General features: G+C 34.3%; 1 protein-coding gene across 2 annotated transcripts in view; it reads right to left on the bottom strand.

The window, feature by feature from the left end:
* Window positions 1-2,011: 2,011 nt before the first annotated feature.
* Window positions 2,012-16,746, bottom strand: part of LOC108366162 (TBC1 domain family member 5 homolog A) — a 65,974-nt gene continuing 51,239 nt past the window's right edge. For both annotated transcript variants that reach the window (XM_017620476.1, XM_017620477.1), the window contains 4 exons: window positions 15,454-15,557; window positions 14,732-15,302; window positions 2,364-2,695; window positions 2,012-2,246 (listed from right to left, as the gene is read on the bottom strand). In XM_017620476.1, the coding sequence (XP_017475965.1) occupies window positions 2,154-2,246; window positions 2,364-2,695; window positions 14,732-15,302; window positions 15,454-15,557 (1,100 nt within the window). In that variant the 3' untranslated portion in view covers window positions 2,012-2,153. The remainder of the gene's footprint in view (window positions 2,247-2,363; window positions 2,696-14,731; window positions 15,303-15,453; window positions 15,558-16,746) is intronic.

Below are 16,746 nucleotides of genomic sequence, written 5' to 3'. Positions count from 1 at the left end.
TATTGAAATAGAACTAAAATTACGCCTGCTTTTTATATAACGACAAATTTCACCATTTCTTTAAGCCTCGATATTTCGAAATTTAAGGACGTAAATTTACTCACAATAATCCTAGAAAATAACACAGTTCGACAAATTTTGACTGCATTTCGTAAGCATGAGTCATCATGGCTAATACCGAAGTACTGCACATTAAAACTGGTATATCTCGGGAAAGAGAAATGGAATAGCAACAAACGAAATTGAATTTTAAAGAAGAAGAATAGTACCAACGGTGCTCTAAGTAGAAATGAGAAAAAAAAATTGAAAATGAGTTACGATGCCCTAAGTAGAAATAAACAAAAAAATTGTTGTTCTCATAATATAACCTCAAATATCGCCAAATTGCTGTGAGTAAATTGGGTCCTTAAATTTCGAAATATCGAGGCTTAAAGAAATTCTGAAATTTGCCGTTATATGAAAAGTAGGCGTAATTTTAGTTCGATTTCAATAATTTTCAAAGTTTTGCTTTTATGTGGCAAGCACAAAATGTATACCGTGATTTTTTATCGTTACGCGCCGAGAAACACTGGTTAGCAGTTAAACGTATCGTTCAGTTCCTTGTATGTGCCCCTTGATAGAACGGTTACCGAGATACACATATGTGGTCATAAGTTTTCCAAAATTTTATCGGTAATTTATTTTTTGACAAAGAGTTGTTGCAATGATTTATTTATTTTAGTGATTTATGGCAATTTCGTATTTTTTTTAATTACTGTTATATGCGATGTAAGCGAGGTTATTGTCCCAAAATTTTCAGCCATTTGATATGTTGTACTAAGGCCAACAAGCTTGGGAGAAATTGGTGAAGCGGTAACCNCCGAGATACACATATGTGGTCATAAGTGGGCGGTGCCACGCCCGTTTTCCAAAATTTTATCGGTAATTTATTTTTTGACAAAGAGTTATTGCAATGATTTATTTATTTTACTGATTTATGGAAATTTCGTATTTTTTTTTAATTACTGTTATATGCGATGTAAGCGAGGTTATTGTCCCAAAATTTTCAGCCATTTGATATGTTATACAAGGCCAACAAGTTTGGGAGAAATTGGTGAAGCGGTAACGAAGAGATACCATTGTAATATTAATTTTGAGTTAACAAGCTTCAGTAGTTACTAAAATATCGAAGTTTTCGTATTTCTGAAAACTACCGTTATATGGGAGGTGGACGTGGTTATTGTCCGGGTTTGCCTATTTTCAGTATACACATACCAAGTTTCGTTAAAATATCTCAATTTTTAATTGAGTTATCTTGTGCACAGACGTTTAATCGATTTCTTTTTTAATTCTGATCATTTATGTATTAAAAAAAATAAAATGATTTTTGTGCCCTGATACTAATAGATTAGCTATTTGTTTAAGCTTTTCTNCGTTTAATCGATTTCTTTTTTAATTCTGATCATTTATGTATTAAAAAAAAAAAATGATTTTTGTACCCTGATACTAATAGATTAGCTATTTGTTTAAGCTTTTCCCACAAAATTTTGTATTACCTGATATGAAACTTCCCCTATAAATTCGCTGGCTGGAAATTGGATTTAGACCCGTAGTTTCTTAAGCAAACTTGCTCGGAATGGTCCGTAGAGCATTTTCCGCTTATACGATTTTCCGTTTTTCTGGTCCCCTATAAATCGACCCGCTCTAAAGTATCTATGCAGTGCTTGCTTGTTTTATGTGCTTGTTTTATCTGTTGGTGTAATTGATGCAGTGGCGTCAATGTAAAGTAGTCTATGTACGTACGTTTGTACGTATATAAATATACATATTCTCAGTACACAAATATTTTTCTTAAATCTATGTTTGTATGTGTATTCATACGTTAAAAGTGCATGCAACTAAAAGCTCAAACAGTCAACGACGTAACGTAGACGTAGGTTGACGTAGCCACGATCTACCTTATGGGATTCGCGTGTTAACGAAAACTCACCACCGCATGGCGGTGACGTTGCCATTGCTTCTCTCTCTCTCTATAAACAGTAAATTTGATATGCTGCTACGTACGTCAACCTACGTTTACGCTACGTCGTTGACTAACTGCGCTTTAAGCACTAAGGACTTTCATGCACTTCCACAAAATTTCGTTTTGAGAACTATGTTCCAGATACGCGAGTTTAGAGGATGTTACATGCGGAACCGTGCATCACTTCGCTGATAAACATTGGTGTGCCCGCACCCAGTCCACCATCCGTTTTCTGATGATCATTCTGTGCGAATACAAAAACGGAAAAAAGTAATGTAAATATTTTGAAGCACAGCCTTATATGAGATATTGCGCGCCAAGCGACGATAGGTATGTATAAATACAGATGACTCAAACTTACATCGTCAAATTCGCAATCGAAATAATGACCCTGACATTCCATGCACCGACACGCGTCTGACATCTTACACGTTATGCCCCACTGCTTCGCTAAATCTTTGTATATTTCCTTTGACGATTTGTTGCTTATTATTTCCGGTGTGATGGACCGTTCCTGGGCCGAATTTTGGTTGCCGTACTCGTAAGATTGTGTCTGCAGTTGTTGTTGATGGCTTTGACTATTTGACATTTGCTGATGTCTGCTCCAACCGTCGTCGCTGTCACTGTTACATCGTTCGCCTTGGTAATCATCTTGCATTTGATTATCACAACTTTCTTGATTGTAATGGTTTTCTATAATTGAAATCTTGTTGAATTTTAATACGAACTAATGTAGTGGTATATGTACATATTTGTAATGATTGAAGAAAGATCAAAAAGAGCTGGGCCAAATCAACCCATCGCACAGTGGTTCGGCCGGAGGACAAAAGTTTTAAACTTATGCACATTGTCTAACCTCTGATTGATTGACGGGCAATCAGTCAATATTAATGGCACTTCATTACAGTGTAATTTTTTTGCGATAAAAAATTGCTTAGATTACTTCCTCACTCTCGAAAATTGATAAAACACATTTTCATTGTGAATCGTAGTTTCAGTGACCCAATACTTCTAACTTTTTATAAAATGGTAAAAATCTCTAGAAACCCCGAAGTAGTCTCGAAAATCCCGAAATATTCCCTAAAATATCGAATATCTCGAAATAGTCTCAAAAATGCCGAATTAGCCCCGAGAACACCGAAATATTTTTGTATGCGGTAGTTTGTGAAGCCAAAGTACTTTGTACTTTTGTACGCGGTGGTGCGTTTGGTGAAACTAACTAAATACTTTTAGACTAAGTATTTAGCGCTGTGAAAATAAGTAATAATTTACTAACCTACTCGGTATTTAGTAACATCCAAAATACTTAAGTAAATAGTACTACAACATAAATGCCTAAATACTTTGCACTTCATTTTTAGTAAAGCAAATTTTGCCCATAACTGGTACCAATAATGCAATCACCTGCAATCATATATGTAATACTTCTATATTGGCAGTAAGCTAACTTCCCAATGTGTAAGCATTTCGAAATCAAAGCGAGACAGTCTAGTACCGTTTTTGTCAATGTATTATGTACTTGAGTGCCGTTTTTGTATATGTGTTGTGTACATGTTTATTTATAAACGTACGTATTCCTTTTCTTTCGTACGTGTTTATTGATATATCTGTACTGTAGTGTTTTCGGACGGTACTAGTTCTTACTCAGTGTTGGCACAGCCGAAAAAAAATTTAACAAAATCTTTCAAAAAGTTTTACAAATCGCGTTAAAATTAAGCATCTTATTTAACGGGTCTTATAAAACGAAAATGCTTGGAGTTACTGTTTGTTCTTCCTGATAAATTGGTTATAGAAATAAAAAGTAAGCAGGTAAATAAGTAAAGGCTCTCTAAGGCCGAGATTTGTCGTCAAGAATAAGGATTTTATAGTCTAACAGTTACTTAATTTGAAAACTATTACACATTCTTTCAGGCTTTTAACACATTCTCCTAACTATACTGCCCTTTCTCTAGTTTTTTGAATGCATGCAAAAAAGGAGTTTGGTGTCATGTTATCCATAATGTGCGTGATCTTGTCACGTAAATGAAGGGACCTAAAGTTCTAAGTTGCCACCGAACGGCAAATGGTTTTTATGAGAAGCGATTTCATGGCAGAAGTACACTCGGTGGTTTGAAAGTGCGACGACCGCAGATCGGGAATTGCGTAGAGCAACATTTACTGGAACTTTATATGGGATCTGCATGACAGTCTTCCTAAAATAAATTTAAAAGTTTAACATTTTAACAGACATGAAAAAGTTAATCAATTTTGCTTAAATTTAAGCATAACGGCCACGCTGCTCTTACGGCCAATATAGGAGTATTACATATATGCCTGCAATGAATCAAAGAATTTTTGTTTTCATTTTCCTGCTGAACTTTTTTTGTGGTTTGTGGTTCTTGAGGTTATCTAAGATCTACGTTTGTTGCTGTAATTATCAACACTACAAGTTTTTTTGGTTTTCTAGGATCAGACAAGATTATCACTGAAACTATGATCGAAAAAATAACGATTAAAAATGATCGAAAAAATAAAAATCAAAGAATAACGATTATTTTTGATTGAAAAAATAAAAATCCTAAAATAACAATTAAAAATTATCGAAAAAATAAAAATCCAAGAATAACGATTAATTTTTAATCGAATATTTTTGTTTTATTGGGACATTTGGGTACAATACTTTCACCAACTTCCAGTGACACATTTATCTGCTTTAATTATGGTTTTTTGGTCGTCAGAAGGCATTTCAATTGCCATTTTCGATATACTCTTCTCACTTTTCGATGCAGATCGGGATTTCGCTTTTATTTAAGTTATTAGGGAACTGGTTCCTTTGAGGTCTACCTGCATGAATTCGCGACACAAGCACTCAAAGCTGTTCATTACTGTAAATGGAACCGGTAATAATTTATAGCGCACTCTAACCTAACCTACATAATTGTTTAGAATTGATACAATTTTGAACCGGGGAAACCATTTCAATTTTAATATTACGATCAAAATTAAAGAAATGAAAAAAAAATTGTGTACAAAATCTATGGAAAATCAATTTTCCGGAATTTTCTGTTCAGAAAATTTTTTCAGTTTTCCTTTAGTAGGGACAAACACAGGACAATCTATTCTAGAGCTATGCTCGGTATTACGTAAGCAGCGTAGATCTCTACATACATATATATAGAGATTTAAATCTTTAAATAGTTGACAACCCTCTTCAAAACTATTACTTCTGGTTAAGAGTGCATTTAAATGCCTTTCAGGCTCAGAATTTGTTGCAATATTTTATTCGATATATATTTAAGTCACTAAAATTTTAAGCGAATGGAAACCATATTAAAAAGTTTTTTTTTTACCTCAACCAGGGAAGCTTTCCTTCAAAATCGTGTTTGAATCATTCAATTTGACAGAGTATTATGGAAGATTTGCCGCTTTATTGAACGTATACACTGCTTTCAGCTTTTTAAAACCCCGTTTTTTAAGAAATAACTAAATTTGAACCACGAGACTATTTTTCGCATGTACGTAAGCTTCTCCTCTTCAAATTAAGATATCGTTCAATAAATTTGATTAAATCTTAAATGAGATATCGTTTGGTAACAGAAAAATACCGTTTAGAAATAAGATATACTTAGATTGAAAAATAAAAATCAAAGAATTACGATTATTTTTTATTGAAAAAATAAAAATCATAAAATAACGATTAAAAATGACCGTGGTTTTCATGATAACGATTAATTTCGGTCCCTGAGTATTTACGTTACGAGACAAAAATTGCTTTGGAAGTATTAGTCTGAAAATAGACTAAATGGCAGTTTAGTTAAGTAATTTATTATTAGAGAGTGAAAAATTTATGCGGGAGGTGGGAGCGATAGAGGTATTTCCCACTACTCAAATTAAACAGTTTAAGAGTGAAATAATTTCTAACACCGAATCTTATTAAAATACCACCTTTTAATACTTGGGCACAATTTTGAAATGCGTGTGGGTGTAAGAAAGAATTAATTTTTAAGATATTTCAGATTAATACTGTCAAATTGAAACTGAAGCACGCTTACTACATATCTAGGGCTGCCAGATATCTCTGTTGCCAAACCGGGACACTTTAGGGAGGGCCTCTCGCTCCCTTCCCTTTCATTTCGACGTGCGAAAGGATGCAGTGAAATTTTATTTTGATAGACAAAAACAAAAACATAAAAACATGAGATCATGAGATCATTACAACGTACGCCAACAAAACAAAACAACTGATCACAACTAAAGCACAGAGAATTTTTCACAATGCATGAACCTTTTTTATTCTTTATAAAAAAATAGAGTTTATACTAAATATATCAAAAAACATAAAAATAAAATTGTTAAACTTTGTGCTAATCTCGGGAAAATTCAATAAATTTGGATACAAATTTGCAACATTCTAATCAGACTTTTTATCAAAATTTTTAAAATGTAGTTTTGCAGCCCATTAAATTTTAGTTGATTTTTGCTATTGGTATTTACTGAGAGTTTCTTCCATACAAACTATGTTCGATAATTCTTTGTATATGAAGACACTGTCAGCAAAAAAAATAAATGCTAAAAATCAACGAAATTTGCTGGCAACTTCAGACTTGCACTTTATTAATTGGCTCAAAAGCTACATTGTCAAAAATTTTCTAAAAGATCTGATTAGAAATTGTGATCTGATGAAAAAGCCTCCGAGCCAATAATTACGACACTGTACTTATAAGTACTCTAGGTTTCATGAAAGAAAAAAATTTAAGTACAAGATAACATTAAAATATCAGTCGTATTTTTCTTTGCTGTGAACTTGTTTCAAAACTTCTGTCTTTTCGTTAATATAATTGTAAAACTCTGTGCACGTCATTTTGAACGTATTTAGGTACATATGTATACATATGTATACTAATCATCAACTATTGCTTGTGCAAAGTTCAACTATCTCGAAATGTAACTATTTCACAAATTAAACCGGTGCACTGAGAGAAAGAAGTTTAGAATTAAAAAAGCCTGCTAAATTAAAAAATACGCATATGAAAGAGCACCAACCCAACTCGTAATACATTTAAGTATACAAATTTTAGTATTAGTATAGAAATATTCAATTCAAATACGCCCATATTAAAATGAAGCGATTTGCAATAACCGATTGCTTTTTCATAATTAAGTTAAAAAAGCATTTAAATTCCATGCTGGTTGTACTGGGAATTGAACCCTGACCCTCTGGAAATTAGCAAATTTTGGCAAGCATCTTCGCGCACTCAGCTACAGCCAGACATGTAAATGTGCATTTAAATGTTGAGTTGGAATCAACACCACGCGTGCGTGTTATGAAAGTATTATTTTTAATTACGAACATTTTTAAACGATAATCAAATAGAAAATATTCATGTTTACTATGCGTTTTTTCTTTTAGTGTAGTGATTTTTGAACTTTTATTCAAATTTGTGCAATCAAATCAAAAACCCGGACACTAAAACGAAACCCGGGACATTTTACGGTTGGACCGGGACACCGGGACAAATAGTCTAAATCCGGGACATGTCCGGGAAAACCGGAACGTCTGGCAGCCCTATACATATCCCACACCTAGACCTAAAGTGAGCTAACTCAAAATTTATAGAGGGAAATTTAACTGCTTGTTGAATGTACAGATTCAACGCAATCAATACAAAAACAGGTATAACAATAGTTTTTTAGTTAGTGTATATAATCATCAAGAAAAAAATATTTTCATTAATTGGATGTAAGTTCTATGAACTGATTCATGCGAAAAAATCGCCCACATTTTTTTTTCAGTTAATCGCACTTTAGATCTAGGTGTGCGATATGTACATATGTATATTTGGAAGCAGATTTTATGGCAAAGTCTCACTGTAGCTGCACGGTTTGTATGACAAGATATGAATAAGTGAGATTCCTTCCTTTTCAAATTTATATGTACACCCGCGGGGTTCACCCCATGTTTTTATACAAATATGAAAAATCATTGAATGATGTTATATTTTAGTTATGTGCCCATTTTCTTTTAGCTCTATATTTTTTAAGCGAGTTAAGGTATTTAGGCCGTTTAAAACTATGAAATTATAAAATCTCGCCTGCACGCTAGGCATACGAAAGATATCAATCCCTCTAAGCTTACCTTAAAATGTTCCAGGGATACGCCGCGTGAACGTGTAACCTTCTGGGAGGTGCCACGGCGGGTGCTAATACAGTGAAACCCGCTTAAGTACTCCCCCGCTTAAGTACCTAACCCGCTTAAGTAACCAACATCTTTGGACACCGTGAATTTTTTAATATAATCAGAGAAAATCCCTCTCTTAAGTACTTCCCCGCTTATTTACCCAACCCGCCTAAGTACATAAATTTTTCGTGCCCCATTTACAATTTTACTTATAATTTTCCCCTTTAAAGTGCCCTTTTAAAATTCCTTAAAATATTTACGTATTTTCAAATTCAGTAGCAGCGCTACACACCTTCGGTAAAAAAATTCTAAAAAATAAACGGTAACTTTTAGCCACTTGAAACTTTCCCATTATTACACTAAAATTGAATGGGCTATAAAACTGTATACTCAAAAAACATTTCTCAGAAAAAAGTTTGAAATTATGATGATTTTTTTTTTAAATCTACAAAATCTTAAGCTTAGGTTATATGGTATTAAATGAACATAAGTGGCAAACAACAACTTAGACTTTTTATACAATTTAATTCTCGTAAAAATGATATACCATTGCACTAAATATTTTTTTTATAAAGTTTTTCTTTACTTGTTTATGTGTTTAAATAATGCTACGATTTTGGTTTTAAACTATGTATACTTCATTAAATGTTGTTATTCAAGTATTTATGTAAGTTAACAAGAAGATGTAACTGCATCAGTAATTATGTTCGGTTAAGTACCCGCATCGAGGTACTTAAGCGGGTTCTTTTAAGTACCCAACCCGCCTAAGTACCTCAAAAACTTGACATTTTTCGTAAGGTACTTAAGCTGGTTTTACTGTATTTCCAACTCAAATTTAGTAACCTGTCTTTAATAAAATATCACTTCTCATNTTTTAAGTACCCAACCAGCCTAAGTACCTCAAAAAGCTGACATTTTTCGTAAGGTACTTAAGCTGGTTTTACTGTATTTCCAACTCAAATTTAGTAACCTGTCTTTAATAAAATATCACTTCTCAGTACTGTAGCTAAATGCCTCAAGAGCTACTATGTATGCAGCCCGAGAGCTTTAGATTATATGGCCGAAGCCGGATCCCCCATTTCCATTAAATTAAATTTTTTCTGTCAATACGGCACTTATAAAATAGATCTCCATAACAAATTTAAAATACTTCCAGAGATTTTTTATCCTTCCAGAGATATGTATTAAGAAATTTTTAGTAATATGGGAGGTGATATGCCTAATTTTTGTAATAACTCACATTTTTTCCATGAGAAATTGATAAATACAACTCCATACCAAGTTCCAGTATTCTTCCACAAACACAATCAGACTTAAACAGCATGGCTTACTGGTGTGAAGTAAATCTTATGCCTCTAAATCTTAAGAAATGTAAAGTAATGTGCTTCTCACGAAGAACTGTTCATACCTCTTCTTATACAATAGGTAACCATAACCTGGAGCAGGTATACAATTTTGTGGACCTTGGTATCACAATGGATCCTAAGCTTAATTTTAATCTTCACATTAATATGACAGTCAACAAGGCTAAAGGTGTACTTGCATTTGTGAATTTTGTGAATTTTGTGACCTTTATATCACTAAAACCCTGTTTACAACATTAGTTAGTCTCAATATAACTTTCCGCCTTATACGAGCCGATTAAAATTTATTAATCTTCCTGCACTTGCCAGTCACAGGCAAATGCTTGGTACAATTTTTATAGTTAAATAACTGACAGGCTCAATTTCAAGTCCGCTTCTTCTGGGTGAAGTTAGCCTTAATGTTCCCTCCCGGGTATCAATACACTTTTGTCCCCTATTTCTGAAATTAAGAAATCGATACTGTCCTCTCTCAATAAATGAATTATTAACATAAAGTCATAAAATCAGCTGATGAATTTAGTTCTGTAGCTGAACAGTTTTATATTTCGACACTTAGCAAACTCCTACCTATCGTGACTCGGCGCAAAAATTGAAAATACTGGTTCCGTTCGTCATGCGGACTGCGCCGCTCGTGCGGATGGGCGGGAATGGAGGATGAAAACCGTTGGGATTAATATTATTATTATTATCCAGGTGCCAAGTTCCAGTCCTCTGCAATAAACACTAGATATACGCAGCATAAAAGAAATCAATTTGCATGGGAGTTTCCACGGCCCCTTGTCCAATAACTCTCCATGAGTATGGGATTGATTTCACACNCTGTCAATACGGCACTTATAAAATAGATCTCCATAACAAATTTAAAATACTTCCAGAGATTTTTTATCCTTCCAGAGATATGTATTAAGAAATTTTTAGTAATATGGGAGGTGATATGCCTAATTTTTGTAATAACTCACATTTTTTCCATGAGAAATTGATAAATACAACTCCATACCAAGTTCCAGTATTCTTCCACAAACACAATCAGACTTAAACAGCATGGCTTACTGGTGTGAAGTAAATCTTATGCCTCTAAATCTTAAGAAATGTAAAGTAATGTGCTTCTCACGAAGAACTGTTCATACCTCTTCTTATACAATAGGTAACCATAACCTGGAGCAGGTATACAATTTTGTGGACCTTGGTATCACAATGGATCCTAAGCTTAATTTTAATCTTCACATTAATATGACAGTCAACAAGGCTAAAGGTGTACTTGCATTTGTGAATTTTGTGAATTTTGTGACCTTTATATCACTAAAACCCTGTTTACAACATTAGTTAGTCTCAATATAACTTTCCGCCTTATACGAGCCGATTAAAATTTATTAATCTTCCTGCACTTGCCAGTCACAGGCAAATGCTTGGTACAATTTTTATAGTTAAATAACTGACAGGCTCAATTTCAAGTCCGCTTCTTCTGGGTGAAGTTAGCCTTAATGTTCCCTCCCGGGTATCAATACACTTTTGTCCCCTATTTCTGAAAGCTTGTAAAACTAATTTTGAGTTGCACGACTCACTCCGTTGCTTATGCCAGGAGCTTTNTTCTGAAATTAAGAAATCGATACTGTCCTCTCTCAATAAATGAATTATTAACATAAAGTCATAAAATCAGCTGATGAATTTAGTTCTGTAGCTGAACAGTTTTATATTTCGACACTTAGCAAACTCCTACCTATCGTGACTCGGCGCAAAAATTGAAAATACTGGTTCCGTTCGTCATGCGGACTGCGCCGCTCGTGCGGATGGGCGGGAATGGAGGATGAAAACCGTTGGGATTAATATTATTATTATTATCCAGGTGCCAAGTTCCAGTCCTCTGCAATAAACACTAGATATACGCAGCATTAAATAAATCAATTTGCATGGGAGTTTCCACGGCCCCTTGTCCAATAACTCTCCATGAGTATGGGATTGATTTCACATACATACATATATTCATACCAAGCTTGAGTACTGTACCCCAAATATTTGAAGAGATATGCAATATGAAAGTTTCAGTTAGTATGGGAGTTGCCACACNGCATGGCTTACTGGTGTGAAGTAAATCTTATGCCTCTAAATCTTAAGAAATGTAAAGTAATGTGCTTCTCACGAAGAACTGTTCATACCTCTTCTTATACAATAGGTAACCATAACCTGGAGCAGGTATACAATTTTGTGGACCTTGGTATCACAATGGATCCTAAGCTTAATTTTAATCTTCACATTAATATGACAGTCAACAAGGCTAAAGGTGTACTTGCATTTGTGAATTTTGTGAATTTTGTGACCTTTATATCACTAAAACCCTGTTTACAACATTAGTTAGTCTCAAATAGCTTTCCGCTTTATACGAGCCGATTAAAATTTATAAATCTTCCTGCACTTGCCAGTCACAGGCAAATGCTTGGTACAATTTTTATAGTTAAATAACTGACAGGCTCAATTTCAAGTCCGCTTCTTCTGGGTGAAGTTAGCCTTAATGTTCCCTCCCGGGTATCAATACACTTTTGTCCCCTATTTCTGAAATTAAGAAATCGATACTGTCCTCTCTCAATAAATGAATTATTAACATAAAGTCATAAAATCAGCTGATGAATTTAGTTCTGTAGCTGAACAGTTTTATATTTCGACACTTAGCAAACTCCTACCTATCGTGACTCGGCGCAAAAATTGAAAATACTGGTTCCGTTCGTCATGCGGACTGCGCCGCTCGTGCGGATGGGCGGGAATGGAGGATGAAAACCGTTGGGATTAATATTATTATTATTATCCAGGTGCCAAGTTCCAGTCCTCTGCAATAAACACTAGATATACGCAGCATAAAAGAAATCAATTTGCATGGGAGTTTCCACGGCCCCTTGTCCAATAACTCTCCATGAGTATGGGATTGATTTCACACACATACATATATTCATACCAAGCTTGAGTACTGTACCCCAAATATTTGAAGAGATATGCAATATGAAAGTTTCAGTTAGTATGGGAGTTGCCACACCCATTTTTTTCCATGAGTATGAATTTGATTTCACATACATATCTCCATTACTCTCCCACAAACACTTCCAGAGTTATGTATGCATTATGAAAATTCCAATTATTTTCAGTCTAAGACCATCCTTGGGAAATTCGTAGTAAGTGTGCCAAATTTTGCTTGTGATTGGGAAAGCGGTTAAGTAGCCAATTTTTTAACCCATGTGTGCAAAATTTCATTTTCAAACAGGAGGCGATCCTCTTCAAAAATACCTTCGAAAATAAGCTTGCTTAAACTTTTTTTCGTTTGTTACCCGTTTTTTAATAATTGATTGAATTTATTAACTTGATTAAACATTTCTAACAAGTGGCAACTCTTAAAAAAGAAGCATATTTTCCAATCTAGGTCATAAACTATCTGTGTGCAAAATTCCATGCAAATCCCTTCAGTCGTTCCGCGTGATGGAGCTCCAAACATCCAAACACCCTAAAATACAAACATTCACCTTTATAATAATAGTAGGATAGGATGGCAACCCTCTTCAAAAATATCTCCGAAATTAAGCTCTCTTAAACTTTTGTCGTTTAACCCCTGTATTGTAATATTTGATCGAACTTCTCAATTTAATTAAACTTTTTTAGCAGGTGGAAACTCTTAAGAAAAGTAAGTAAGTAAGCAAAATTTTATGCATTTCCGTTCCGTCGTTTCCGCGTATTAATTAAATTAAACTTTTTCAATAGGTGGCAACTCTTAAGAAAAGTAGCCTATTTTCTAATCTAGCTATCTGTGTGCAAAATTTAATGCAAATCAGTTCAGTCACCATAAGTGGACCATAAGCTATCTGCATACAAAATTCCATGAAAATTCGGTCAGTCGTTTCCGCGTGATGGTTTCTCAAACATCCAGACATACCATCATACAAACTTTCACATTTATAATATTAGTAGGATTTCACGATCTGAATAAAGGTGCGATCAAATGTGGCAATACAAGCACTTTTTCTACGCATTTTGCTGTCAATATGCGAAATCGAAAGTCTACATTCCCGTGTAAACAGCCAGAAAGTGCTTTATGCAGATTTGTAGAAATCACTTCCGAAAATAAAAATTGGAAGGTGTAACTGCAACTGAAATTACGCAAATCGCTTTTCAGAAATAAATTGAACTTGCTCTTGCTGCACTAGCAATTTTATTCTCCTGATATGAACAATATAAATATTAAAGCATTATGGGCTCCGCGCATTTAGCTCTAAATATACATTTATCCATACAAAATTCGTCACCTAAATGCAACTCCATTTTTGCATTAAGAATCTAAATGCTAAAAGCAACCCTGTGATCTTCCAAAATTTCCACGATTCGAACATGGTTTAATGAGAAAAAGTGGCAACATTGCTTTTTCGCGTATACAGTGGCTAGTTGCGTTTCAGTGATCGCCGATCGAGATTTCATTTATTATTTTACATTATTTGGATAAAGAAAAGTTACGCAAATTCAACATCGATGTGATGCTGATAGAAATCTGGATCAATTTGTGATCAACTCGGTTTGTTTCGTTTCCTAATTAAGTGAGGAAATTTTAATTGACAGCACGGACAAATGAATATATACACAAACAAATGTTCGGTTATGGTTAAAACAATTCAAGTTTTTGTATTGAATTTTTGGTTTAAAATAAATTTTTTCCTTTTCAATAGGGTTTTTTGCACATTATCTTCTGCGTGTGAATTGATCGTAATAGGTACGGATCTGAATAAGCGACTAGAACACGGCTGTTTTTCAAAAGCATACGATTTCGAACTCGCGTAAATGTACATTTGCTAAACGTGATAGCATGAACGCTCTTCAAAAACATATGTTCGAAAGTGCTAAATGTTACATTTTAAATGCAGCAAAAATGCTGCATTAGATACTTTGTGGTTGTTTTGTGCATTTGAGCATTTTTAAACAATTTTTCAGGTCAGTAATTTTGTTATAAGCATAAAAATGTCTGATAACATAGTAGAAAGTGGGCTTGTCTGCATTCACCGTGTAAACATACAAAAAGCTGTATCGGAAAGTTTCATTTTCAGAAATAAAAAAACTGCTTTCGAAAGCCACTTTACATGCAAGGTGTAACTGCTCCTGCAATCTCTTTTGGAAATTCTTGAGTTTGACAAACTTTTGAAAAGGACTTGCACTTGCCACGTCTAACAGCCACTTAAGTTTTACCTTCACTACAATATCCTCTATGGTTGATGAGTGGATCAAAAAAATCATTGCTGTTTATTCCATTATTGGCTTGGCCATTGTTGCTGGTGTTGCATTCATCGGTGCATTCCTCGCTGTAATTACCCGTCTCGCATTGCTCACAATCGCCTCTGTAGTCGTTCTCCATAGAATTTGAGTTGTTCTGTGTTGCTGATGCTGCTATTGGCGCTGCCATCTTCGTTGATATTAGAAGCTCTGTCGAATCAATTGATTCTTTACGATTGTCGTCTTCACACTCGTCGTCGGAGTTGCTAAACTCGTTGTTAAGCTGACTTTGATCTAATGTTTGCGATTGCTCCCCAAATTCATTGAAATTGTTGCGTTCGTTTAAAGTTGAATTTTGCTGTCGTTGTAGCATTAATTGCTCGTTGCACATGTAAATCTCTTGGCAATTGGGATCTGTACATTGAATGGTAATATTATCGCTCAAGGAAAGGTGCTCCAGCGATGACAAAAGAATGTTGTTGCTTGAGTTGTTCAAGGAATCCCGACGTCCATTATTTGAACCGTTTTCACGGGTGATTACTTTCAGCTGTTGAAAAAAATAAAGGCTTTATTAATAATTTTTTTTTTAAGTTGACTAAAAAAAAAATTTTGAAGGCTTAACAGTTTGGGATTTTTTCTCAAAACTTGCGCTTGCTAGCAAAATAACAGTGACTATAATTAAGAGAAGTTTTATCTACCTCTTCTAACATATGATCGTAATTTGACGGTGGTGTTGTTGGAAATATATTCGACTCCGTTGACGATTCGTCATTGCACGTTGTTGTCCTGGGGTCGTTATATCCTGCAAGAACAAGGAAACGACGAAAAGTTGATAAGATGTAGTATATACTTTATATAAAAAACTGTTATTTTCCTGAGTGCAAAAATTAAGAAAAAAAGCATGCGAGACTTAGAAATTTGGTATAAAACCATAAGATACATACTAAGGCTGGGAGTTTTATGCGGATATTCGAATTTTCGAATATCTGAGTAAAAAATCCGACTATGCGAATAGAGCGTTGATATTCGGCTATTCGAATCTAAAAATTAACAATAAAATAGCAATGTAATAGGTGCCTATGCCCGGCAAGTTGATGTCCTCGAAAAGACAAAGACTGACATCACCGCCATCCAAAACATGCGATTAAACGCAAATTCAGTGTTGGACTTGCTGTGGACGAGAGACTCCGTAGCCTAGTACCAGGTTCCAGCATAAAAATATTAAGGAAGTTAAGTAGCTGTCCCCAGATCGGAAAACGAGAAACAAAAGTTGTGTTTGTTTACTCATTTCCAGTAAAATTCAGTAAAAGTTTTCACGAATTTTCATGTTTTGTCGTTTTCGTACGCAAAACTTGCAAACTAGGAGAAAAATGACGGTTGAAGTTGCAAGTTTTTACTGGATTTTACTTGATAAATTTTTACTTGTAAGAATTTGCCAGTATGAAAAACAGCTGATCGCATATTGCTTCATTAAATTTAAACTAATAAAGGAACTGTTTGTGGGTTTTTATTCCTGAAATTCACAAAATAACACCATTTAAATATAAAATATATTATTTTATTAGGAATTTGCTGCGAATAAACAACCAATTTATCAGCTGTTCATGAAACTTGCAAATTATTACTAGATCTGCGTTCGCGTACTTTTTTGGAAATTTTTTCTATGAGAGCGAATTCTTAGAAACAAAGTTACTGGAGAGCTGCTGGCAAGTTACTGGATAATTTGTAAACAAACAGAACTAAAATCGATCATGTTGTGATAGACGGAAGCAGTGTTGATAATTGCATTTTCCAATTTCATATGAAAATGTAATTCAAATTGTAATTTGTATCACTAAATTGTAGCAAAATTTGATTCCTATTATTTTTATACCCGAGCGCACTTGTGCACAAGGGTATTATAACTTTGTTCACATAACGGTTGTTTGTAACAGGCAAAACGAATCGAGATAGATATAGACAAATGTATACATAAATGATCAGAATGAAAA

The sequence above is a fragment of the Rhagoletis zephyria genome, unplaced genomic scaffold (genome assembly GCF_001687245.7).
Source record: "Rhagoletis zephyria isolate East Lansing unplaced genomic scaffold, Rhagoletis_zephyria_1.1 Rzeph_scaffold_02173, whole genome shotgun sequence".
In the NCBI taxonomy this organism is placed as follows: domain Eukaryota; kingdom Metazoa; phylum Arthropoda; class Insecta; order Diptera; family Tephritidae; genus Rhagoletis; species Rhagoletis zephyria.
The sequence above is the reverse complement of the archived record's forward strand: the minus strand, read 5'-3'. Positions and strand labels throughout refer to the sequence as shown.